Raw genomic sequence first — 26678 nt, 5'->3', positions numbered from 1 at the left:
GACAAAAGATTTTTCGTCAGTCCTTTCACATGTCGTACCTCTTGTATGGTGCGAATGGTGCCATCAAACATTTTAATTTTGATAGTACCGACCCCAGCGATTTCCAAGGCATGATCATTTCCCATGAATACAGATCCTCCTGAGACTGGTTCATAATGATCAAACCATTCTCTCTGAGACGTCATGTGCCACGTCGCTCCTGAATCCATAATCCATATGTCACAAAATTTGTGTCTGCCTTCTGCAACAGTTGCTGCTTCGCTGAATAAAATTTCACCACTGCCTGAAGTACTGGCCACATTTTCTTGAGAGCTCTTCTCGATACTCGTACACACTTTCTTGAAGTGCCCTTTACCGCCACATTTAAAGCAGTAAATATTTTTCTTCTTACTTCTCGATTTTGATCTACCTCGTCTTTGGCTCCCACTGGAGTCACGGTCCATAAATCTTCCTCTTATCATTGGTAAAGCCTCCGTCTGCTTCGATGTTACCAACCTATCTTCCTTATCCTTAGAAAGCCCATAAGAATATTGTTGGTAATGTTGATGATAAGTTGATCATATGAATCTGGTAGACTTTGAAGTAGAAGCTCCGCACGTTCATTTTCCCCTATTTTATGTCCCATGGAAGTGAGTTGGGCAAATAGAGTATTTAGTGTGTTGATATGGTCGGTCATCGATGAGGATTCCGCCAACCGAAGAGTATAAAGCCTTCTCTTTAGGAAAATCATGTTGTGTAGCGACTTGACCTCGTACATCTTTGTCAGAGTATCCCATATAACTTTTGCTGTTTTTATCTCAGAGATACTTGACAATACTTCGTCAGCTATAGCCAAGTGTAGATTGGCAACAGCGTTATCATTCATCTCATTCCACTTTCCATCATCCGTAATCTCCACCGGTCTATCTCCAATAGCCGCCAAGCAATTCTCCTTTCTTAAAACTGCTTGTATCTTTATTTTCCACAGCATAAAATTGCTTCCGTTGAACTTTGCTATCTCGTACCTTCCCGCCATTATGTGTACAAAAATTTTAGTAGACTGGACAAAATAATCCCGCCTTAAATAAAAAATCTAAAAAAATCTTTTCTGATGTGGAAGATCAGTCTAGGCTGCAACCACAGAGCATACTCAGAATTTTAAGAAATTTTAAACCAAGGCTCTGATACCACTTGTTGGTCCCACGTGCGGAATTTGAGATAATAAACCCGAAAATAAAGAATAAATTGGAAACCGAGATTTACGTGGAAAACCCCTAAAAATTATTAGGGTAAAAAACCACGGGCAAGATGAAAAGAATTTCCACTATAATATTTTGTGGTGTACAACTCACTCACTGTGTTTCCAAAGAGAACACACACTCTCTTAATACAGGAAAACAAACACCTCACAAATATTATAGAATGTTATAAGATGAGAGAAAACTCGAAGAAGAGATGATTTCAAAATGAAAGGAGGAGCTCTATTTATAGAGCCCCTTGACCGTGTGAATACGCGTTAAAAACGCGTCTTCTATTTCTTTACGAAATTTCCGCTAACCCGTATATGCACCCACGTTTTTTTTTCTTCAAAACATGTTGACCCCACCACATTTAAAATTCTTGTCGACAGCAGTCCCGCTTGACTTATGAAAAATTGGTCCTCTAAGTATAGCATCTCGAGAACCATATGCAGCTAGAGCATCTTATGTTGAATCTTGGGAGCAGCTCGAAGCCAAACTAATTTCTTTCTGGTTTCAGGTCCAGTCCTATTTGATCCAAGCCTAAAACTCTAAACCTAAGACCCGATGTATTTCGTATGAACCCATGTCGGGTTCATTTTTCACACTCCTAGAAAAAAATTGAAAGTGCCGAGGCATTGCATTGATCCTTAACAATATTACATCACAAATGTTGAAGCATTTGGATTGTGAAAATCGATTCCTTTCTATTAATAAATGTCTTGGACTAAAAAAATATTATTATCATCCAAAGAAGGGTTTTTTTATAATTAATTTAAAAATAAAATCAAAAATAATTCAAAATAAAATAATTTTGCAAAATTACTTTAATCCGTGCTTCGTAAGCACGGATGCTCCACGTGGACGAGCAAGCACGGATGCTCCACGTCACTCCACTATAATATATTAATATTGTATAATATATTAATAATATTGTATTTTTATGTTGTGATTAATATTGTATTTTTATGTTGTGATTGAAATTCAATTAATAATAATAGCTTAAATAGAAAATAAACAATGTAAATTAAGTAATAGAATGAAAATATTATAATTCAGTGTAAGTTTTATCGATACTATATGTTAAAGTTAAACTCTTATTGGTGTATTGATGAAATACTACTATTTTTATTCTTCTTGATTTTCTCCTTTCAATCCTCTCATATCTCTAATTTTTCAGTCACCCAATCAAATAATACAAAATATTTAATAATTATCCTATATTATAAATATTTATATTTTTTATTTTTCATTCGAATTAAATTAATTATTAAAAATTATAATAAATAATAATAATAAATATACTTTCACGTCGTGTGAGTTTTTATGTTGTGATTGAAATTTAATTAATAATAATAGCTTAAATAGAAAATAAACAATGTAAATTTAATAATAGAATGAAAATATTATAATTCAACGTAAGTTTTATCAATAATATATGTTAAAGTTAAACCTCTTATTGATGTATTGTTGAAAGACTACTATTTTTATTCTCCTTAATTTTTTTCCCTTCAATCCTCTCATATATCTAATTTTTCAATAACCCAACCAAATAATACAAAATATTTAATATATACCATATATAATAAATATTTATATTTTATATTTTTCATTCGAATTAAATTAATTATTAAAAATTAGAATAAATAGTAATAATAATAATAATATACTTATAAATATAATGGAGTGACAAAGCACGGATGCTCGCTGACGTGGAGAATCCGTGCTTTATAAGCAAGGACGTTCGTCCACGTCACTCTAATCTATGCTTCGTAAGCACGGATTAAAGTAATTTTGCAAAATTATTTTATTTTGAATTATTTTTTATTTTTAAATTCATTATAAAAAAAACCCTCCAAAGAAAGGTCAATTATTCAAGTAGAATGGTCCTAAAATTTAAATTGTTTTCATTTAATAATTATATGCACTATTCATGTTAATTTCCCAAACCGTACATGTATTAATCTGAGTTTCGGTTTACCCCATCTTCATTTTTCCAAAAAAAACTAGATGCACGTTGTGGCATATTCTGATTGTATGTGTAACGTGTGTGTCTATATATACATATACCAATTGCTCCTGTTAGATTGTTTGTGTAATGTGTGTGTATTTTACCAAATGTTTTTTTTTTTTTTTTGACTATTTTGTCGTAAAAAGTTGTTCAATACGATTTTATTGTCTAATATTATTTGTAGACTATTACATTAACTCAGATATTTACTCAATACACACCCGAGTATAACGATTGTGGGTTGCTACATAGAGTCATGACCAAATCTTTTTTTTTTTTAATGTACAAAAGAAGTTATATTTCCATATATACTCACACGCAGCAAAAACCATTAAAATCTATATATAAAAAAAATCAAATTCATTAATAGATTCTTATATTTGTGCAAGAAAAAACTAGTAAATTTCATTAATTAAAATATTATATCTAAAATCTAAAACATATATGCGTGCTTAATTACAAACATAAAAAACACAGACATACATATGATATCTACTTAGTCAACAACTTTGTAAGTAGGCCTGCTAATTTGATGTGCTAATATAAAGGTCCAGAAACACCCACTCACGCCCGGAGCCACCCCAAAGGCTGGGGTGGGCTCCAGCCATCAAAAAAAATTATTAATAATTATAGTATATATGTAATTTTATCCTACATTAAAGTTTTGTTCAGTCCATAAAATAATAATATTTACTAACTTAGTCCACTAAAATTATTTTCAACTCATTTAATCATAAGAGAAATTACTCTATCAACTGTATTTTTGTAAGCAAGGGCCTCAAGTTGAAAAAAGTTGTGAGAATGAGGATTTGAAAGGAATTTCTGGTAAGAGATTTGAAAAATCTTATGCGGCAGAGGACCTCGATTGAGTTTGCATGATGTGAAATGATTGTTTTTTCCTACTTAATTAGTTTATTCCATTTATTATGCAGAAAAATTCAAACTATGGCTTGGTTGAGTTTGTAGTTATTTTTCAGCTTATGTAGTGATGAAGTCATAGAAGATTAGATTTTTCGTATGTATACAGCTTGAGATTAACTTTCGTATGATGTATATTTTTAGTGGATTTTCTGTTTTTCCGCCCCAACGCGAGTTTCGTATATTTTTAGTGGATTAACTTCCGTATGAAAGAAAAGCTATTGACAGATTATATGATTATCTACATTGAAAGAAAGTTTAGTGCAAATATAGATACTGATTCAATAATCGATGAGTTTTATTAGATGAAAAACCGCAGGACAGTACCTTATATCTAGTTCATGTCACTATTGTTTATCGAGTCATTCAGCGCTAGGTCAAAAATTTTTCTGTCTACGTCCCTGCACTCACCCATTTTTTCAAGATTTTTCCACATTTAATCCAATTTGTTATATGGTTGATAAATATAAAATGTCACATCGATTATTTCTTATAAAGAAACCTAAAGTCCATGAGTATATGTTCAATTTCAAATTTTGATTCAAAGAATACATTAATGTATTAATAATATTTTGATTTGTACACGACCTCGGCGCTTCGTAATCTTTGCAACGTTTGTTAATGTAAAAAAAATTTAATTTAAATTAATGTCATTTCCATGCATAACATACAAATAAACCTTCCTAGTAAAATGATCTCCGATTTATTCATATTATTTATGTACCATTACTCCTTTTAAATTTATCATTAATCGCCTTCATTATTTTTCGAAAACAAGTTGGATATGGCAATAGAAGATTAATTAGGATATTAACTTATGGGAAGAAAAAAATAACTAAGGATATAGTTCAAGATCAATGCCCCATTTTTTTAAAGCATAAACCCTATAAAAATACATTTAAATGTTTCTATGAGACCTTTAGACTTATAATTGAAACATTGCATTGCTGCTAAACAATTATTTTAATAGTTTAAACTCATTTCTCAATTGGATTATAAATGTATTGTTTTTTTATACCTTAAATTCGTTGTTTGATCCATAGAATAATGAATGACTTTAATCATTTATAGAATTTGAGTCAAACATTAAATAACATAAAGATGTATAATAATTTAATTGAATTATCGTTGACATCAAATAATGTCTGATAATTTGAATTGTGTGCTTTCATATTTGGACAATCCAGATTCAATCTAAAAATTGAATAATTTTATGAGTCCATATTAGTTTTCTTGACTTATGCTTACACAAGATATTAAACTAATCAAACCCTAATTCACAATCACATAACTATATAAAACTCATATTAATGGTGAAATTTTGGTTAATATATAATAAGAGTGAATAAATCTCATTTCTTGAAATCTCTCTTTCGATTCAAAATATTTTTAGATGTGACGTATATCATTCCCTATCATATGTAGATGATTAATTAAAGTGCTAAACCTCGGAGGTTTCATCAATCCAAACAAGCCCCTAAAGATGTTAAGTAATTTGTGGCCTGTCTTAAATTAAATCATAATTAAATAACAATTAAATATCAATTAATTATATTATATCAAAAAAACGATGACACAAAAAATTCAAAAACCATTCACCAATCCTATATAGAATCCGTTGGAATCCTCTAGGCCCCCAAAAGGCCAACCAAACCCCACCACCCCCTCTTTTCACTATAATTCACTATTTCCTTTTGAAATCCAAGTCCAAATCCAAGAAAGATAAACACACATGCGACAAAACAAAAAGAACCAGCGAAGCTAGAGGGAGAAGCTGTGGTGGAGAGAGAGAGAGACAGGATCAAGAAGTTTTTTTCTGGCCACCCACGATCCAGTTTGGTCCACAACAGTTGCCTTCAATCAACCTGAATTAGTTAGATATATAATAATCCAGAAATATGCCTTCTGGTTCTAAGAAGCGAAAAGCTGCCAGGAAAAAGAAGGAAAATCAGTCTCTTTCTAATCACTCTAATGGTATAAGACTCTTTCTTTAAATTGAAAAGGGTTGTTTTTCTTTAATTTCTTTGGTTCTCTCGTACAGACCCATGTGACGTTTAATTATTCTTACATTTTTATTAACTTTACAGTTGGGTTTGCGTCAATTGGGCTTCGAGGGTATCCCTTAAAATGTGTTTCTTCGATTGATTTAGCTCATTTTCTATTGTTGTGATGTATGCTCATGTCTTGAATCGATATGATTGCTTCCTTTGAGCAGTAGTTGAGATCGGATTTAAAGGTCTTATGTTAATATTTGTTGTCCTTGTTAGTGTTGGTTATTGATTTCTGAATTTGTTGTTATTCTCGATCTTGTTCTTAACTGTTTCGAAATGGATCAAATTACGGTAGGGGATGATGACGTCAAGCAGCAAGATGATAAAGACAGTGATGTTGGGGAGCTGAGCTCTCCCACCTCACACGACCACAATAGCCACCAAAACAACCTTTTGACGGAGGGGGACGAAGAACAAAACGAGAAGGGAGATAACATTTCACATACTCCCTCGGAAGAAGTATTGAAAATTAAGGATAGTGAAGAGCCTAGTATTGTGGAGGACGATGTTGTTCCAGTTTACAGGGAATTCGAGATTGAGGATAAATCTAGTAAAAAAGCTGATGGAAGTTCGTCTGGGAGCTCCAGTAGTTCCAGTAGTAGAAATAGTAGCCGTAGCAATTCAGATGACGAGTCTCATCGTATCAAGAAAGGTGAAGCTGCAATAGATATTACTCCGGTTGTCGAGTTGGAAAGTGGGGATGGATCTTTGTCTGGAGTGCCAGCTGAGAATATAGTCAATGCTGAGATTGATGATGGAGTTGATTCGGTTGTGGAAAACTTCCCGGCTGAGGAATTAAAGAACATTTCAACCTTGGGCGACAAATTAGAGACAGATATATCCATCGCTCCGTATATATCAGAACCCACGGAATCCGAGGAGGAAAGACCGGGTTTTGTTGAAGACAATGGCATTTCAACGGTTTTCGTGGATGCGCCAGTGAAGAGGAAGGACGAATCTATTGAGACTATTGTTATCCCAGTTCCTAAGAAATGTGTAACCCAGGAAACTCATGATAGAGTAGCTGCTGACGTTGGAGTTGAACTTGAGAAAGATTCTGGAGTTACCGAGGTACTGTTTGTTTCATGTTACTTTATGGAATATTTTTTGTGATTCACCGACTATTATACAAAAATCTTTCCGTTTTTTTTTTCAAAACTTTTTTCAGGTGTTGGTGCTGGCTCCTGCTCCGCATCCAGTGCAGACAGCAACATGGAAGAGTTGTTGTGGACTGTTTGATGTGTTTGCAAGGTGTGGGAGATAATTCGAGTTCACAATCTTCTGAACCTTCAAATGTATTAATCTTTACTCGCTTATCTCATTCTTGTCAATACCAACATTATAGAGAACAGGGATGAAAGTAATGTTAATTCCTTGACTACTTTGTCGCAGAACCCACAAATGAACTTGCTTTGAAGGAATGTGCTTCTGCAAAAATGGGACTGATTTTCTTGATTAGATATAAAAACATCGATACGAAGAATAGCAGGCATGATCTTGAGTTTTATTAGAGCCCAGCAGTACGTTCCTAGCATATAATCTGCTTTCTCATCGTTTTTGCAGTAGATATACCTGAACTTATTTTTATTTTGTGTGCTGTGGTATGATTTTCCAGTATAGTATTTTTTTTTTGCTTTTGGAAACTTGTGAACATTTGAAGTTGCATCATATGTAGTCGGTATCTGCTTTCAGTGTCTTGCTTCAGACTTCAGAGTCGTGCCTAATGATGAGAATTTGTTGAGTCATTTATCATGGGTTCCCTTCTATTTGTAAGTGTTGGCAGTTTCCAATTTATGGTTTAATGCAAATACTTAATACCGTCGGCATCCTCTACCAAATTGGTGAGTGTGTGCTTCTCAAGCTTCCACCACATCAAGTAAAGCATCAGTGAGGGAGAATCGTGACTCTACCAACTCTCCAGCTCAAACACGATAATGTTGAAAACACAAGAACGATATCTTCTTTGCATATGACCTTACTGTATCAACTCTCGGATGTTATTTATGGGTCTAAAAATACTAACCTGCCACTCTACGATCCTTTTCCCATATTTAGTCTCAAAAATAGACATTAATCATCCGGATCAAAATCCAACTCACAGTTGGCGAGGATGAAAATCCAACCAGGATTAGAACATGTTGTAATTTAGGAGACATTTGGTTCACGTGATTAATGAGAATATGGATGTGTAATCAGTACTCATCCTTCGTTCGGTTGAGTTTTGAACTCATTGGACAATTTCACAAGCCGGAACCAGGCTCGCACTGTTAGTACAATTTATATTTGCGCGACTTTCTTCTCCTTTGTAAAAGGTGTGATTCTGTGTCATAAATTGAATAGTATTGCCGATAAAACCATATAATTATTTAAATACCCTTTATACAATTAGATTAAATGAAGTTTCACTTTTGAGTACGGTGAATTTGAGGATATTTTTCGTTCTTTTTCAAATAATGTGTTGTCCAGTAACTCCTCCACACCTCGTCACTTTCTTGATGCAGCTTCATCTTCTAGGTGCCCCTTGGTGGTGTTAGCTATGCTTGTGTCTTATGGCCTGTAATGCGTGCTGTGATGAGGTGAGATGAGATGTGTGGTATTGTGACTGAACATTGGATTTTACGTGTGTTTATACACAATCTTGAGCATTTTAAATAATCCCTGCTGACCACGAATACAAACGGAGATTCGTATGAATATGGAAGAATACAAAATACTTTTACAAAAATGTGAGGTATGATTATGTTTACATCGGGGAGAGTTTCCAGAGTAGATGGTGAAGAATGTGATGTTAGGTGAGTTGATTTACAATATACTTGCAGCTAGCTTCATTTTTCAAGATTATGGTCTTTTCATGCGTGGAAAATTTTCCCGATCAGGTATCTTCTTGGAAATAACCTGAATCGGTGGCTTGACTGACTGTATTTTACTATTTTACACTCAACTGGAGTGTATATCCAGAATTTTCTATTTTATTTTGTAATTTGGTACAGATCATAATATACCGAAACTTCGGTATTCAAATTTATTTTTTGACAAGAACTGTATGCAGTTTAAACAGTACAGAAATTTCCATACAATATTACTATCTTTTTTTCCAATACCTAAAAAATAATGGGTACACTGTATCAAGCCCTAATTTATCTCACTATCCTTGGGATTATGCACAAAGAACTTTTGACCCATTTGGTAGATAGTGTCTAGTCTTTTCTTGTCCGATCCATATCCAATGTTGGGCGGGCATCAGAGTGGAACCCTCGAACTTTCTTCTGACCCGAGAGAAGTTATCTTTGAGCCTGCGCCAGTTTATCTGTCATGCCTTCATGAAGAAATTTGAAGCCAGTCGCTCAGTAACACTTGTCTAAATAGAAAATGTAAACACCCATAATAAGTACCGAAGATGTCAATATATCTTTTGGTAAGTTTACACATGTAAGCAGGATTATAGTAACAGAGAGCTTATGAGTAGAAGCTAACTATGTCGCAAACTGTTCTCCCATTAATTTCTGCCCTGAAACGAAATGTCCAGCAACAAATTGGAATGCTGGACATTAGATACCATAGGCAAAATACAGTTTTTACCAATCGACAGTCTACAGACATTTTTAGAGAGGAAAGTAGATGGTGAAAAATAATATAATATAATATAAAACAAAAATAGTCTGTATCAGTAATCTCAGCCGAAAGATGGTGAATTTGTTTGTGATAATCACTGAAAAATCAGATACTATTAATATCGTCATCATTGATTGCATGAACAGAGTTGACAGAATTGAAATTAAAATAATGAAACACAAAAAATCAATTCAAGAAAATGCATGATGTCAAATCTTGAGATAATCAAGCGAGATCAGATGGTAGTGCATGTTTTGTTAGATCATCATTCAATTACAGAATAGATGGGTAAGTATCATCACGCCTCTTCCTGCGAATCTCAATCATAAAAACCCTTCGGTGATGAAATCACAATAGAAAAAGAAAAAAAGAGAGGAAAACAAAACTATCAAAGAGGAATCAGATAAAAATGTCAATCACCACATTACATCTATCAGTAGATGCAACTTAAGCCTGGGGCGACAAATTCACTATCATCACCTTCCTCGGGATACACAATCAAGAGATTAAAATGATTTCCAAAAAAAAAGATAAAAAAAAATTTGAAACCTTGACAGAAACGAATCGCTCGCTCTGTGGCCTCTAGAATTTCTTGACCCTTTTCTTTGTGATTTTCTTGTCAAGTAGCGGCAACTCCATTGCTACTCAGCTTCTGAACACAGAAACAAGCTTACACAAAACGTAGAAGAAGAATGAAACTCAAAATTTGAAAGAGAGAAATTAGGGTTCTCACTCTCGTCGGCCGCCGCCGCCCAAAAACAATGTGAGTATAAGTGAATTGCTCTGTGGTTTATATAGAGCGACGTTGGGGTTCAGTAGGGTTTTTTTAAAAAACACTTAGGGTTTTGAAGTTAGAGATCAGTGGAAATGGACGGTCAGAGATTGAGATATATTAATATATACGATTCTCTTTTACTTTAACTTAGTTGTTAACAAAATTTAGAAAATATGTTAAATTGGAATTGCATATTACTTTTACTAAAACCCAAATTAAAAATATATATATATATATACTTAATTATTAACTATATCTTTATAAATTGTCTGTATTCTCAGTTTCAAATTTCTAGTTTTGCACGTGGTTATTAAATTGTTTAATTGATAGTTTGTGCGAGAAATTTGTTAAATATCATCGATAACTCTTTTTTTAAGAAAATAACATCTTAGATTGTATTTGAAATACTTTCTTTAAAAAAAAAAGTTGACCGAATTTTAAAAAAATACCCCTAATTTGTGTTTCAATTTCGTATCAATTACGTTAAGAGTTGACGTCCAACGTACATGAGGGTCACGTGACTACTTTCGTTACCTCCAAATTGAATTAATCAACACGAATAATCCCTAATTTTGTTCATTATATATCCTAAACCTTAAAAAACCGTACTTTACATTTGCAATCTCCCTCCGAATTCAATCTAGCCCTAAAAGATCTAGTCTAGACAAAACAAAACACTAGTTAAAAACATGATCCATGTCTTGCTTATAGGACCAGGAGAGATTTTCTGATGCAAAGCATGATATTTAAAAGTTTATGGATGAAATAATATTAAGAATTATAGATGTGGATCGTTTAATTTGAGTTAAAAGAATGGAGTCACATGGTGATCCTCATATATGCTCATAATCAACTTTTAACATTCAACTAACGGTTGGATCAAAATTGAAATATACATGCAAAACTAGATAAACAAAATTAAGAACAAAAACAACCTACAAAAATATAATTAAGAATTTTTTTCCCCTTTTCCGTTAGCAAACGATACGTCACATCTTTCTTTTTCCTATTGTTCGGATCAATCAGTTTTTTTATTATAAAAATAATTAATTTCTAGTTTTTTTTTTAAAAAAAAAAAATCAACTTACAGTGGACAATTTAATCGAAATTGAATTTTGTTGTTTTTGCTCGATTTAATTTGTATTTTTAGCTACAAAAATATCAAAACGAAGTACAAAGGATGCATAAAATCACAACGCAAGAAGTAATTATGTAATAACACCTGTTAGAAAGCAAAATGCAAACAACGACCGTAACATTTTTTGGAATGCATTATGTACTTACTGTACATAACTTTTATTACCCTTTTGAGTACCAACACATCAATCCGCAGAATCCAACACACAAATCTTCTTGGGAGAACAAGCATCCAAGCAACTATAAATCGAACAGTGGAACTCGTAAGAATTTGGAGTTGAGGGCGTGATGTCTATCCAATCCTTATCGACCTTCTCAACGTATGAATGAGACGTAAGAACAGCATGAAACTGAAGTTTGTCTATGTGGTTCACCCATTTCTTCATAAAACTTGTGGAGAATAACATATCAAAATGTTCCTCGGACATTGTAGCATCGTATAGACGGATTCCGATGTTTGATTTGCATGAATCAACTAGGCCTAAAAATGCACTACCGTGTGTGTGTTTTCGTTTTCCAGTGATACTACAAACCTGTCAGAGAGAACAAGCAAACAAGTTGAGGGAGAGATATGATGAATTTGATATTCATTCGTATATAGCATCTCACATTCAATTTAAATATAATATTTTCTGCTTGGTCACTGGACAATTGCATAAACTAGATAGAACCCAAGTTGTGGTTACATGGAGAAGGTGGTCAGAAGCAATATCTGGATAGAGAAGTAGACTTCTATAGATGAGGGAGATTGGAAAGGAAACGGAAGATGTAAATTACAATACATCAACAGCTCAAGATGATAAACAATATAACAGTGTGTCTCACCTCAATATACTCCACACCCATTTCACTCAGTCGGTCCAACAAGTCTTGGGATGAAAGTAAGCTTATAAAACCACCTGATCCAATTGGTGTTTGGAGGAATTCCCAAGGCGACTTCATCAATATCTTATGTCTGCCATGCTCATCTAGAGTGCTGCTGACAACTGGAAGTGTCTCTTCTTCCAAAAACCAGACCTGTTAGAAACTCAGACGACATATAGTGAGAAAAAAAAAAGCTGATTGAACGAGTGCTTTGTGAGAATTTTATGTCTCTTTAGTTAGACGATTAAATCAACATATGTCAACGGCATACCATAAAATATTCCCACTATACAAGTAAATGAGTCCTTGCACATAAGTTTTTCTATTGCTTTCTAGAACTGGGGCCGACATTGTTCGACATATGTGTAGTGTAGAACACTAAATTCACAACAAATACTTTACAACCAATGGGGGCATAGTTCCACCCTAGAACCAAAAGCGAATTATCAAAAATTACAAAATCAAGTGTCCAACCTTTTGAGGATCAAATGCAAAGTGGTCATGAAGAGAAAACAATTCTTGCAGAGAACCGATTGAATGAGCAGGACAGACGAACATGAGAGGTACAGATGGACGGTTTTTTACCTGCAACAAGCAAAGTCACGATTCAGATGATATTGCACAATCATGTAGCATAAAAGGGTAACCTTCTTCGACTAACAGCAATATTTTTCAATAGTGTAGTATTTCTTGACACGTCAAGTTGAGCGATTATAGTATAACAGCATTTCTTCTGCAAAACTAAGTTGTATCCAAGCATAAATATATACGATGGATCTAGCTTTATAATTTTGTAAGAATTATAGCATAGCTAAGTGTATCGATAGCACCTCAACAAGTCTCTGGGGATCATCAAGTAACTCTTTCACGAGCAGACAAGCCTTCTCAATTTCCTTGGAGTTGACAAGACCGTTGTTAGGACCTCTTTCAATCTCCACTTCCTCCAACACCAAACATATGGCAACCTTGCCACCAGAAGCCAATAGGTCACCCTCTCTTTGCAATTTCCAGTACAAATTCGACAGTTTTCCACCTTGAGCAGAAACAGGAGTGTCAGCTACTTTTAGAGTACTATCTTTTGGTACTGCACTCAAAATCTGTGGCACATTTTGCCTGAATCAAGAAATGAAATAGCATATGATGTCGATATGCCAACAAATTTTTATCCAAGAAATAAATATTTTATTTTTTCTATAAGTCTGGAGTGCTTGGAGACATTAAATGTAGCTTATGCAACAGTACATCAGAGTAAAATTTCAATATCTGAAATGTTTTACCTTGCAGAGGGGGTCTCGATATGTTGCAGGGCCTGCTGAAGCAATTTTGAATTTACAGTCACTATTTGATTTGCAATCAAGCTTGTTTTGTCCTTCTCCCCATATTTAAATCCATAAAACACATGTTGCTGCTCCATTTCACATAGTTTCTTTTTAGCTGCTATCAACTGTCTTTGGAACTTTTTCCTTTCTTTCCATTCCTGAAGCAGACAACAGATATCATGACGACCAAGCAAACCGAATTCACAAAAATCAAGTTGAGCTGAAACTCTTGCCTATGACTTGATAAATATGATTAGCCAAGGTGATCCCATAGGTGCTTGTTTCTCACACCATCTAGTACACCGAAGAAATCTCGTCCGACCAAAGAAATTTATTGATTGTATCATTATAAAGCATGAGTATATTTAATTTTTAAAAAAAGAAGCGAAATTTTGTAAAAAGCCATAAAATGAGTATGAGGTAGCTCCATATTTTAAATATTAAGAAGCAAATGTCTGCAACCAAATCAAATGCAGATAGTTCAAAAGAATACAAAAATGTAGTGATCGACAACTAGCCCAATTGTGGAGCAGTCAGTTCGAAATGGCTTAGGACCTGGATTTGAGTTACACTGTGTCTGTGAGTGAAAAGAATAAACAAGGAGAAACCAGCTGCTGGATATGTGTCTCAAGATGCTGCTCGAACTTAAATAAGTAGATTATGTAGCTTGTTTCAGTAGTAAAAAAAATAAAATTGATTGAACAGAATTGTGAAATGCCTGTTCACAAAAGAAGGAGAAGCAAGTGATACAAAAACATCGAGAAAGACAAATGGGAGTTTTGACTCATTAGACATAGAAATGCACATATGATCCAACAACATATACTGACAGCAACTAGTGAAGTATAAAAGATTATGCCTCACGAGTTCACGTCTTTCTTTCTTGGACCTCTCATGTGCGCGAACGTTCAAATCTAGTAGCCCCTTTGGTGGTGTAATAAACATTTCTCTTTTTTCAAGATCAACGTCAGGAACAATTGCTTCCACAAATGGAACCCACGCTAGAGGACCCGAGTCACATTCCTCAACTTTTGACATTTCAACTGGACCTGCTATGTTTTTCGACAAGTCAAGCCTGACTTGTAGAAGATCACTTGCTCCAGTATTGAAAACATTGACGACAATCCCCACAGGTTCCCCAGACTCCTAAAAAGGCCAAATTAGCAAAAGGAATGTCAATGTATAGACTAACAAAGACCAATGTTCAATCAAAAAGCAATTGAAGTCAGAGTCGTCACTATTTCAGTAACAACTAAAGTAGTAATGACGATAATAAAAACTCTATAGCACAACAAATCCCACACTTGACTCACGAGACAATAATGAAATTTGGCCTCCCACATGATGCTCTTCAACTAGTTATTTCAGATTACATGAGTGGTTTTGACAAAATGTATATTCATGCCATGACCAAAGCAATAGTCAATAGTTACACATTCACATAAAACAAATATTAAAAAGAAAAAATACATGAATATTCTTTCCTTGTTTCACAAAGGCATGCAAAAGTAAAACAAATTAATGGAAACAAAATCTTTCTTCCAAGAATCGCATAATTCTGATAAAACAACATACCTTAAGAATAACTTTCATCCCAATAAGATCATGAGTATAGAACTCGCCTTCTTCTAGCACAGGCCTATCTTCATCTGTTACCAATAAAGTTGACCCGACAAGTTTTCGTGCCTGAACCAAAATATCTCCCATCAAGACATCATTTCTGGGTCGTTATAAACAGTTATACTCAAAGAATAATCCCTGACTACACCTGTTCCACTGTATCGATTTCATTAAATTTTAGAATCCAACTTTGTCCCGAGTGCCCACGGCCCTCCAACAGTTCAATTTCCTGAAGGGTCTCAGTTCCTGAAAGTTTCTGCTTCAACCATCGGGTTCCTGGCTAGAGGAAAAAGTTGCCTCCATTTAGACAACATATAACACCGTGTATTGCATTAATAATTGATATGCTAATAATCTCAGGTTTGCACTCAAATTTGTTTTCCTTCAAGTGGTTGGTGAAACAGAGGCGAAAGAGGAATTGACTGATGATTAAACAGGCTATATAAGCATTATTTTCAGCGACTTCTTATGATTTCCTACCTTTGAAAATCTCAGATCAGGAAAATCTGTGCTAGGCTTTACCCGAACCTCTCCTCGAAGCCCATGGACACCACTTATATAACCAGTCTCAATGAATCCCGAAGTGGATGAATTGGTCCCAACAAGCTCTGGTGCAGCTAAAAGTGGACAGAAACAGCAAATTAAATGCAATTTAATAGCCATCACTGAAAAATAGACATGAAAAGAAACTCAAGTGCATGAGAACTATGTCACTGTACACCAAGCAATTTTAGTACCAACATGTTCCTTCTCCATCATGTACAACAGAATGAAAAGGTATAATCAAGTAGCAAGAACCTCACGGCTTCATAAAAAATTAGAAATTTACCACCGGATAAAAGGTTAGATAAGCCAAACCGTAACTTCATACCTTCTAGCAGTCAGAAGACAATAATCATGCATAATTCAAGCTGTCAGCAAACCAGATAAAGACAAAAAATTCGGGAACGACGTTGAACGATATTGTTCCTAACAGTATCTCAAATCCCGACAGCCTCCGCCAAATTTACCGATTCTATAAGCACAGTAATGGCAAACGAAACTAAAACAAAAGGTAAGAACTTGAATATAAAACGGTTACCAGAAGAGTTGATACTAGTGGAGCGAGAAGATTGGCGCGGACGCGAAGAAGATAATAGGGATTTGCTGGAACTTGAGAAAACAGCGGCGGAAACATTCACTGGATGATTTTTCGAAAGAAGCGTAAATCTCTGAAAATTCGAGGGGAGGGTAGAATTTGAAGAAAAGCAGCAGAGAATCGAAGAGCTCTGCATTTTCTGGTGGAAAAACACTGGTGAGCTATTTTCTCTCCTCTGGCTGGATATATCCTTTGAAATTAACGTGCAACAGTTGAGGCACGGAGTACAATCTTAATGAAGCGCTGTCTGTGGAGTTTTAAGCATAAATATCTTTCAACAACGACACAACATTATTGTGTAAAAAGAGTGATGTTACATGTACGTCCATATTTGTATATTAATTTGTACAATATAAAAAATTCGATGAAAAAATTCAATTTGTCAAAATCTCATTATATATTGAATACAAAATCTCGCGATATATCAGTAAAATCTCGCGATATAATGGTTATAAATATCGCTGTAACGATATATTGATTGTAACTTTAGCATTATTCGTGTAAAAATATAAGGTCGTCCCTCAACAAGCACAATGTTGTCTTTAAGAGAAATTTCGTTTTTTTTACCACCTTACCAAATATAGATTGGTCCTCTTGTAAGGAGTTGTTACACAAAACAAGAGCAACTAATTGAGAACGTGTTAAAAATAAAAATAAGAATTCAAGACTAGAGAGCATAGAACGAGAAAGTAATCGAGCGATGACAATCAAAAGATGGGCTTGGAAACAGCCGTCCTTTGAAGAAAAAGTAATAGTTCACTGGTTTAGCTCCATGGCACCGAAAATTTATCAAGACTCAAGTGATTTACCGAAGCGACAAAACCACTTATAGTTTTGAAATTTGAGAAAGTTGGCAGACAAACAATAAATGCATTAAGGCAGGCTTTGAAATTTACACAAGGTTATTGACAAACTAAATTTCAAAAGAAAAGACGCGTTTTTCTTACGCGGTTTCACACCTCGAAATTCGACTATAAATATGTGTCTCATTCCTTCATTTCAAATATCTCTTCTTCGAGTTTCCTCTCATCTCATAACATTTGATTGCTTATTTCCATAATTTTATATCATATAACATTATGTAGTTTAATAATTCTAAAATATATCTTATTTTCATTCTCTAATATCAATAAAATAATATAATTTACTAAAATTAGAATCACATTTCAAAATAATTTTATCTTGTTATACATCATTTCTTTTTAATAATAATGTGATATTAATTCCACTAAAAGTATAATTTATAATTTTATTAATAACGAGAATTAATTAAAATAATTATTTTTATGATAAAAATAAATATTTTATAGTTAATTATAACGATAATATTATTTATAAAAAAATATTAATTAAATAAAAAACGAAAAAATATAGAAAATTAAATGATAATATAATTAATTATAAGGAAAAAATATTAATATTAAATAATTTAAAATTGTCATTTCGATTATTTTTGTCATAAATATATACTAAAATAATATTAGAAACAATCATAATAACAATAAATGATAAGAGATAAATTAATAATATATAATTGATCATAAAATAATTAAAAAAATACAATACTAGTACTAAAAAAATTAACTAATTCAATAAAAAAAATTAAAATTTTATTATTAATATAAATTAACAGGCATCTAATTTTTTGGTGGGAAAAACTGTCATTTGGTCTATTTTGTGATTTTAATCTTTTATATATTGTTCGATTTGTTTTTATCATGTATATATCTAAGTTTTCAAAATTTTAGTTATTTTTACTGAAAGTATTGATGTGACCCTTGTATATTAGCATTATGTCATAACTCAGAACCACGTAGACGTTAAATAGATATAACGTAACCTTCCTGTAAAAAAAAAGGATTACAATTATCAAACAACAAATATCGCCAACTAAGATTAAAGTTTAACAACATAGACGATCAAAATCGTTTAATAACAAATATATATAATTAATATTGCAATTTTATTATTAACCGGTAGAAATGTGTGCATCAATTATAAGGGCATCTGCATCCGTCCACATTAATCTATGTTATTAACTTTCCATCTCCTCAAAAATTATGGAGTCCACGAGCCACATATTCATTACATTAGCACTTTCCCATTATTAACATACACTCACATTCATTTAACATCAACTTTCATTATTTATAGGTCCCACTGTCCACATACTCATTTTTTTAAATTTTAATTAATTCAATATCTTTCTAATTTTGTTAAATTTTTACAACAAATATTATTTAAAAATAAATAGTATTGTGAGAAAGCGTCGCACATAGCGACGGTTTGTGAAAAACCGTCGCAAGTAGCGACGGGTTTTGAGACACCGTCGCAAGTAGCGACGTTTTTCAATTTGCGACGGTTTACGAAAAACCGTTGCTATTTGCGAAATAATGCCGTTCATTCTGATGAATTTCTTGGCTGAGATGGCAGCCAAGATTAATAATTCATGCACCCACATTGGTGCATGAATATTAATGAGTGTTAATAATCACCCATTAATGCACCAATGTGGGTGCCCTAATATCTGGTTTTCTGTATACATACCTAATAAAGTTGGTCACTTTATTTGCTAGAATAACAAAAAAAAAAGAAATTGAAATATTAAGGGTGATTAGTTGGGATAAGAAATTGTTGTCAACCAATAAAATATCAATCAAGCAGTTCTAATTATATTTCTTAAAGTTTAAGTCCACGTTCATAATTATGCATGGTTAGCTATACTATTGTAACCTCCTAATAATATTGATTGAATAAATTATTTTAATTGATTAGGTATTTGTAAAAAAATTTCATAGATCTTTATTCGTGAAACTGATCAATCATATTTATATTTATAATAAAAAATAATTATTTTTTTAATAACTTAAGTAAAACATATATTTTATAAAATTGATTTGTCAAATGGTTTAATAAAAATTTTTATGTTAACCTAATGATATTGTTCTCCCCTGTCGAAATCAATGCATTTATTCCTTCCCTTGGTACTTGAGAATTAATTATAATATCACAACAAATATTCTTTTCATAAAACTATTAATAATCCCCTCAAGACATGTGTACTTATATATTAAAAAGGACGGAAATATGCTAATACTAATACTAATACAAATAATTAAAGATGTCGAATATTGTCAAAAGTAGGTATCCTCTTATTCGAGTAATTGGATTAATCTGATGTATATCTGTAATGAAAAATAATATTTATTTAAATATCTGGTCAGAAATTTATGTCATAAAATTGACATATGATATGTTTTTGTCTATATCTTGCAGTAACATTGACATAAAAATCTCTTTTATGATAGGCAAATTACTTTTTAAAAAAATGTTAATTATAAAAACTCCACGTTAAAACAAAAATAAATGTTAATTATAAAAATCCATATTATTTTCATGATGTATATGCAAGGGATTAGCAGAAATAAATAGAAAAAATCCAATTACAAAAATTAAATACTTTTAAAGTTAATTTTCTTTATTAAAAGCTGATGTATATGCAAGGGATTGGTAAAATTAAATAGAAGAAACCAGAAAACACGAACCAAACCGCAACCACTACAGTTGGTCCGAAAGTGGCAGGACAGAGACATCTGAACCAAGGTTGGCATTATCAATTCTTGAAGCAAACCGCGACATCACGTCGGCTTACTGATTCCATTGCTTTAGATCTCTGCTTTCCTTCTCCATTTCACCTCCAATTCTTTCTTATATATCTCCATATATATATTTTTTATGTACGAATGATTATACGGTGTGCGAGTAGACCGTGTTTTGCACTTCAGTGTCGCGCAGCCGTTCGATTGATGAGGATTGTCGTGTAGATTGAATCCATTGATTGATTGGGTTTAAGATTTTTCTGGGTTTCGCGAAGAAATGGTTGTGGATTCGGGACCTCTGACACCTGGACAGGTTCGAAGTGAAAAAAATTTCCACTGTCCTTTTTTTCTTTAGGATGTTACGTTTGATCAAGTGTCGTTGCGTAGGCGGTGCGGTGAATGTTATATTGAGTTACGGCCCGTTTTGTGGACGTTTATCTGTTTTGTCAATGCGATTCCAATGTCGATCTTAAGCTAAGATGATATCGAGAGCTCTTTGTTTTGAATTTCTACTTCCTGAATCATGAAGCCGTTACGTATGTGAATGAGAGTTTTCTTATATTCATGTTATGAAAATGGTAGGAGCGGATGGTTTTTGACATGAAATTATTTGAATTGCTTCCTTTACTTGATTGTGGCTGGACTAATTGGACAATGATTGGGTTGTCAAATTTGTTTCTCATTTTTAGTGTGTCTGATTGTCCAATTTCATGCTTATAGATTTTGTCACTGTGTTATAAAAGATTCGATTTTTCCTGCTTTTACATGTCTATTCTTAATATGTGGTATAATTCACCAATGTGTTTGATGGGAGATATGATGATTTGATTGATGATGAAGATATCATTGGTTAAGAGGAATCAAGATATTAGATCTAGTGGAAATGACATCATTACTTATGGTGGGAACTGGAAACACTATCGCGGAGTTAGAAACTTGATAGGTTGTCGATTCAAACTTATCAGGGGAAGGAGTTATGGCCATTAAACTTGAAAACTTGTTAATGATATTTGTGTGTTACTCTAATGAGGTTTAAGTAGATTGTTTTACTTGTTCTTGCTTGTCAATGCTGAATATTATGTGTTATTGTTTCTTTAAGCTATCTTGAAAACTGCCTACACATTGAACCTGTCCTTATTGTGTCCCAGGTGTCATTTTTTCTTGGAGTCGTTCCGATCATTATTGGGTGGATTTATGCAGAGTGGTTAGAGTATACGAAGTTATTAACCCCTTCAAAAGTGTAAGCGACTTTTCCGCTTTTCAAGATATTCAAGCATTATAAGAGTGAAAAATTGGAACATTCAGGCTATGCTTCCCAAAAGCTCTTATGTTTGACACAAATTACAAGAGGAGAAAAATCAGTATCTTGTACTCAATATCTACTCATGATATGATTTGCTTTTCTGATAAACAGCCATTCAGATAGTAATCTTGTTGGATTGGAAAGTGAAGCTATCAAAGATGATGATCGTGCTGTGCTGTTGGAAGGCGGTCTCACAAAATCAGCATCCACAAAGTTGTCCAGTTCATCCATTAAATCAAACTTAATCAGGTCTGTCCCTGTTGGACTGGACATTTGTTAATGTCGTCTTTGATTGGATTTTATCCATCAAATTAATGAAACCTCTTTGTTAACCAGATTTTTGACGATGGATAGCTCATTTTTAGTTGAAAATCGACTACTTCTAAGGGCAATGTGAGTTGTTTGTAACCATTGGTTGATTTGGATTTATTTATTTTTCATTCATACTTGATCTTTTAATATCATGCAGGGCTGAATTTGGTGCAATTTTGTTCTATTTCTACATTTGTGATCGCACGAGCATTTTTGCAGATTCAACTAAGGTGCTGTTTCTTTGATTGTTTGGGCTCTCAGAATTCAAGTTGTCTTTGATGAGTTAATGCTGTAAATTACATTGTAAGCTTATAAGTACCAAAAAGACAACTAGTAATATATCTCATATTTGACAATCAGCATTTGATGTGTCATTATTTGTTGTGAAGCATGATATGAAAAGCTGTATCCTTCTTGCTTTTAGTCACAAGTAAATTTAAAAATTTACACAAACGCGTTGGTACTAGGCGTTCCAAAAAGGAAAAAAAGTTTATAATTTTAAAACTTCAAATGTTTTAGTATGTAATATATTATTAAATTAAGGGTAAAATGGTGATTCAAATTAGTGTTCTTAGAAAATTGATTTCTTGAGCTTGAGTGCTCAACCCTGAGATATCAAACCTCGAGCTTGACTCGAAAGCATACTTGAGCTGCCCAAACTCGAGTTATTTTGTCAAAACCAAGCTCGAGCCAATATTTGATCAAGATGCTCGTGAGCAGGTCAGCTAAGTTGCAGCCCTAGTTGGCACTCCTTTGCCTTTTATATCTTAGAAATAAAATAGCACTGTATGATCATGGAAAGGCGTTTATTGAAGTCCTCAAGCATTTATATTTGCCTCTGCTTTTCATTATACTGCTCAATATAGTTTAGAGCCCAATTGTTTTGATTTATTTTGTTCAATTAATAACCATTTTGACATATGTGGTCTGTGATCATATTCATATCAGCTCACAAAGTTCAACAATTGCTGCTTTTTTTTTTCAAGTTTCATCATTAAGTCCATAATTAACCATAGCAGATCGTAGAGGTCTGAAATTTAAACATTTCACTCATAATATGTATGTTTCCCTTCTAAAGATTTATTTGATCGGTACACCACTACTTAATTTGTTTCTTTTTGTTGTTGGACAGAGCTACAATCGCGATCTATTCCTCTTTCTGTATGTTCTTCTTATTATAGCTTCAACGATGACTTCTCTTAAGAAACATCATGACAAGTCTGCATTTTCTGGGAAATCAATCCTTTATCTTAATCGCCATCAAACTGAAGAGTGGAAAGGATGGATGCAGGCAAGCAGTTTGATATTAAACATCTTTTGTTAAGGGATATTGTCTATCTGATGTTCTTTCCAGGGTTTGAAAAATCAGATTCTTTATTTGATTAGTCTCTTATTTTCCTGCCTTTCTTCAGAAGACACTGGATGTCTATCTGCATATTGATATAGATGTGTAGTCGTTGCACTCACTTCTTTGTCTGCATAGTTTCTGATTTGTTTGCCTCTTTTCATGTCTCTTATAGGTCCTCTTTTTGATGTATCATTACTTTGCTGCAACGGAGATCTACAATGCTATCCGTATCTTTATTGCTGCATATGTATGGATGACTGGTTTTGGAAACTTCTCCTATTACTATATCAGAAAAGATTTTAGTCTTGCTCGATTTGCTCAGGTGACATTATAGTTTATGTTATCTTCCCATTTCTTCTCATTATTTCTTAATCCTGAAGCATGGTGGTACTTCTCTTTTCAGAGGTTTCGTAGTTTGATGTGTATTTGAGTTGGATTTTGTTCTCTATGCAGATGATGTGGAGGCTAAACTTTTTTGTGGCATTTTGTTGTATAGTTCTTAACAACGACTATACACTTTATTATATCTGCCCAATGCATACCCTCTTCACTCTTATGGTGTATGGAGCCCTTGGTATTGGTCACAACTATAATGATATAAGATTGGTGATGGCTCTGAAATTATTTATGTGTTTTGTCGTGGTTATCTTGGTATGGGAGATTCCAGGGGTTTTTGACCTTTTGTGGAGTCCTTTCACATTCTTGTTAGGTGCGTGGCCATCCATGACTTTATCGTACTGAATTTGTTTATTCCCATCTAAATAGCTGATTTCTTTTTAATCTCGGTGGCAGGATACAATGATCCTGAAAAACCGGATCTTCCAAAACTTCATGAGTGGCATTTCAGATCTGGCCTTGATCGTTATATATGGATAGTTGGAATGATCTATGCCTACCTTCACCCAAATGTAATGCATAGGCACTTGAGTTTTGCAGTGCCATCTCTTCTCGTGACCTTTAAGTTTCAAATGATCTCTCTTACAGGTTGAAAAGTGGATGGAGAAACTCGAGGAGACTGAGACAAAACGAAGATTCACAATCAAGGCATTCATTGTTACAGCTGCCTTGATCGTAAGCGATTGATTTGCTCACCATTTTGTATTTATTTGTCACCGGATTGTTATTTGATTTTTTTGCCTCATCTGACTTTTAGGTTGGCTATTTATGGTTTGAATACATCTACAAGTTGGACAAAATTTCGTACAACAGGCTCCATCCTTACACATCATGGATACCCATAACGTGTGTACCAGTTTCAATTTTGATATGATTGTTCATTTTTTATATGCATTTATCATAATATTAGTGTTGCATTTTATTTCTATTGCCAATGAGATTAACTTTGATACTGAAAAAGAAACTATACATCTCAAGTAATAGCACCTTGCATGTGGCAAGTGCTGACCTGTGACAGTTTTCTTCTAAGGTCTCTTCTTTTTTTGTTTTCAGCATCTACATTTGTTTGCGGAATTTCAGTCAGCAGCTTCGGAATTTTTCTTTGACCCTCTTTGCGTAAGTTTTTATTTATTTTTCCATTTTGTAATCACATAAGCAACTCATCCCCTTCACCTTTTGTTGATTTGACGTCATTTGGGGTTATTGGATTTCCATTTTTTTAATTATATACATCATTTTTGTTGCCAGGTGGCTCGGCAAAGTAACGTTGGAAACTTATATATCTCAGTTCCACATATGGCTGAGGTACGTGGGACAAATTCTTTGCTTGTTAATGTTTCTGGGTCAACCTTTAAAGAAATGTGTCGAATGATCTTCATAGAAAAGAATTAGCGAGTCACTTTTTGTTTCTAATGTGTATTTTTTGGCATCGACTCAGTGGGATCCTTTCATCCTTTAGGAAAGTTCCATTAAAAATAGCTCTGACTTATGAGGTTTACTGGTTTCTATTAACACGCGTGCAGGTCAAATATGCCTAATGGACAGCCCAAATGGCTGCTCTGTTTTATTCCAGATTATCCTTTGCTTAACTTCATGCTTACAACTGCTATTTACATCTTGGTGAGCGAATATTTCTCGGCTGGATTTCAATTTTTGAAGTTACGTCGTGATTAAATATTTCTTGCTTTTAAATTTCAATATCGATTTTTGTTCGCTGCTGCAGATATCATATCGGATTTTTGAACTAACTAACACACTCAAATCAGCCTTCGTACCCACAAGAGATAATCAGAAACTGTTTCACAATTTTATCGCCGCAGCTATCATATCTGTGTCTTTATATTGCGCATCAGTCATTCTTCTTCACATCCCTCTTCGATGAGTGAGTTCTCTTTCCCTTCTCTGGTAAATTATAGTCAAACTGTTTATAACCAGTTATAATAGTTCAGATGAGTTATTCTCCAATGACCCTTTTACTTTTGTAAATCATCGGCTTAATTTATTTTAATTAACTCAGCATTTTACTCTTTCTTTTCCGTGCATAGGCGTCTGGATGGAAAATTTATTTTGTGGACATCAAAATGTAACATTCTCGAGCAGAAAAGACACTTGTCTCGTCGAGATCAACGTTTCCGACAATTTTGTGGGAATTTATGATCCAGTTTTGGTTTGCTACTTGAAGAAGGGGGGAGGGGGAACATTTGTAAAGTATATGTATTCCCACGGTTATATTCATTTATTTCTTCTCTCTCATTCATGAATATATACAGAAATGAAGGTTCAGACCGTAGACCCAAATAGTTTGTGATCAAAGTTTGTGTGACAGACAACGATGATTTTTATATTATAATTCATTGCAAATTTAATTTTTTTTCCTTCTTGACTCAATTGTATATGTAAACTTTCCATTAATTGGAAAATGAGATGTGGTTTCCTTATTGACATCATTCTAATCGACTGCAAATGTATGGTTCACAAAGAATATGAAATATGATTTCCTGTTGAATAGTAGAGACCAATAATTAGTAGTTGCATGATGTTAGCAAGGTCAAAATTGGTTAGCGGACTAAGCCAATTTTGTGTTGAATTTAATGAGAGCGGTATGTTTTGACCTCTAATCAGCTATTAGATGGGGAGACACATTTTGGCGGCGGGAATCGCCTTCCAATGGTTTGCAAAAGACAAGAAAATCAACTCCGAATTGGCTATCACAAGGAAGCCTTCGTATCCACTGATTCTTGCTTTAGTTTATTTGTGTATAGGCATCGCCTTTCAGAAGATCATCAAGAAAGAAATCCTTAGAGCGGTTCTCGATATGACGGTTTAACAATGTGTAGTTGCAACGTTCATGATAGTAATTGGGCTATTCGCTAGAGGGAAATGGAAGACGCCGAACAAAGAAATGAACGAGTACAAGTCAGGGAAAGTTTCTTATGTTATGAAGTTGTTTTGAACTGCAGTTGCTTGGCAGACATTTGGTGTTGGACTGTTGGTTGAATAGGGCTGATACTCCAGATTTCGTCATTGTTTTCAAATGTGATTAGTATCTTCGGACTGC

General features: G+C 33.7%; 3 protein-coding genes and 4 non-coding genes across 15 annotated transcripts; 2 read left to right on the top strand and 5 right to left on the bottom strand.

Moving 5' to 3' along the window:
- Positions 1–5803: 5803 nt before the first annotated feature.
- LOC140965185 (uncharacterized) lies at positions 5804–8278 on the top strand. Of its 9 annotated transcripts, none has more exons than XM_073425289.1 (4): positions 5804–6120; positions 6493–7277; positions 7366–7492; positions 7890–8278. In XM_073425289.1, exons 1-3 carry the CDS (start codon positions 6045–6047, stop codon positions 7459–7461), a joined length of 957 nt encoding a protein of 318 aa, XP_073281390.1. In that variant the 5' UTR covers positions 5804–6044; the 3' UTR covers positions 7462–7492; positions 7890–8278. The 9 variants fall into 9 exon arrangements, with proteins under 9 accessions (XP_073281390.1, XP_073281391.1, XP_073281389.1 ...); XM_073425290.1 differs by having other exon boundaries at positions 7366–7466; positions 7890–8277; XM_073425288.1 differs by lacking the exon at positions 7890–8278 and adding an exon at positions 7590–7881 and having other exon boundaries at positions 7366–7466.
- Positions 8279–9622: 1344 nt separating this feature from the next.
- On the bottom strand, positions 9623–9764 carry LOC140965314 (small nucleolar RNA F1/F2/snoR5a). Its single transcript, XR_012173010.1, has one exon. It is a non-coding gene; the product is annotated as a small nucleolar RNA F1/F2/snoR5a (small nucleolar RNA).
- Positions 9765–9863: 99 nt separating this feature from the next.
- Positions 9864–9948, bottom strand: LOC140965309 (small nucleolar RNA Z196/R39/R59 family). Its single transcript, XR_012173005.1, has one exon. It is a non-coding gene; the product is annotated as a small nucleolar RNA Z196/R39/R59 family (small nucleolar RNA).
- A 90-nt stretch (positions 9949–10038) lies between these two features.
- Positions 10039–10118, bottom strand: LOC140965308 (small nucleolar RNA Z195/SNORD33/SNORD32 family). The gene has a single exon (XR_012173004.1). It is a non-coding gene; the product is annotated as a small nucleolar RNA Z195/SNORD33/SNORD32 family (small nucleolar RNA).
- Positions 10119–10205: 87 nt separating this feature from the next.
- On the bottom strand, positions 10206–10293 carry LOC140965320 (small nucleolar RNA U31b). Its single transcript, XR_012173015.1, has one exon. It is a non-coding gene; the product is annotated as a small nucleolar RNA U31b (small nucleolar RNA).
- A 1605-nt stretch (positions 10294–11898) lies between these two features.
- LOC140964428 (uncharacterized) lies at positions 11899–16903 on the bottom strand. The gene is made up of 10 exons (XM_073424212.1): positions 16606–16903; positions 16005–16141; positions 15673–15804; positions 15480–15590; positions 14769–15050; positions 13863–14062; positions 13416–13698; positions 13060–13170; positions 12547–12738; positions 11899–12254 (listed from the first exon to the last, which is right to left on the bottom strand). Exons 1-10 carry the CDS (start codon positions 16796–16798, stop codon positions 11907–11909), a joined length of 1989 nt encoding a protein of 662 aa, XP_073280313.1. The 5' UTR covers positions 16799–16903; the 3' UTR covers positions 11899–11906.
- A 3288-nt stretch (positions 16904–20191) lies between these two features.
- Positions 20192–26062, top strand: LOC140964377 (protein REDUCED WALL ACETYLATION 1-like). The gene is made up of 16 exons (XM_073424085.1): positions 20192–20574; positions 21410–21501; positions 21676–21813; positions 21901–21957; positions 22034–22106; positions 23009–23167; positions 23397–23546; positions 23678–23933; positions 24017–24132; positions 24209–24295; positions 24378–24466; positions 24674–24736; positions 24869–24925; positions 25144–25240; positions 25344–25502; positions 25666–26062. The coding sequence occupies exons 1-15, from the start codon at positions 20539–20541 to the stop codon at positions 25500–25502; spliced, it is 1629 nt and encodes a 542-aa protein (XP_073280186.1). The 5' UTR covers positions 20192–20538; the 3' UTR covers positions 25666–26062.
- The last annotated feature ends 616 nt before the right edge of the window (positions 26063–26678 follow it).

The sequence above is a fragment of the Primulina huaijiensis genome, chromosome 18 (genome assembly GCF_012295235.1).
Source record: "Primulina huaijiensis isolate GDHJ02 chromosome 18, ASM1229523v2, whole genome shotgun sequence".
Classification (NCBI taxonomy): Eukaryota; Viridiplantae; Streptophyta; class Magnoliopsida; order Lamiales; family Gesneriaceae; genus Primulina; species Primulina huaijiensis.
The sequence above is the reverse complement of the archived record's forward strand: the minus strand, read 5'-3'. Positions and strand labels throughout refer to the sequence as shown.

What these genes read in the sequence shown, in the direction of transcription:
- LOC140964428 (XM_073424212.1), bottom strand. Translation starts at nt 16,798, where the DNA reads ATGCAGAGCTCTTCGATTCTCTGCTGCTTTTCTTCAAATTCTACCCTC. An exon ending in CACTAGTATCAACTCTTCTG is followed by an intron (nt 16,142 to 16,605) that starts GTAACCGTTTTA and finishes GTCCACTTTTAG; the next exon opens with CTGCACCAGAGCTTGTTGGG. An exon ending in TTGCATTTGATCCTCAAAAG is followed by an intron (nt 12,739 to 13,059) that starts GTTGGACACTTG and finishes AGTTTCTAACAG; the next exon opens with GTCTGGTTTTTGGAAGAAGA.
- LOC140964377 (XM_073424085.1), top strand. Translation starts at nt 20,539, where the DNA reads ATGGTTGTGGATTCGGGACCTCTGACACCTGGACAG. An exon ending in CGACTACTTCTAAGGGCAAT is followed by an intron (nt 21,958 to 22,033) that starts GTGAGTTGTTTG and finishes AATATCATGCAG; the next exon opens with GGCTGAATTTGGTGCAATTT. An exon ending in ATGCCTACCTTCACCCAAAT is followed by an intron (nt 24,133 to 24,208) that starts GTAATGCATAGG and finishes TCTCTCTTACAG; the next exon opens with GTTGAAAAGTGGATGGAGAA.
- LOC140965185 (XM_073425289.1), top strand. Translation starts at nt 6,045, where the DNA reads ATGCCTTCTGGTTCTAAGAAGCGAAAAGCTGCCAGGAAAAAGAAGGAA. An exon ending in TCTTTCTAATCACTCTAATG is followed by an intron (nt 6,121 to 6,492) that starts GTATAAGACTCT and finishes AAATTACGGTAG; the next exon opens with GGGATGATGACGTCAAGCAG. An exon ending in GAGTTACCGAGGTACTGTTT is followed by an intron (nt 7,278 to 7,365) that starts GTTTCATGTTAC and finishes AACTTTTTTCAG; the next exon opens with GTGTTGGTGCTGGCTCCTGC.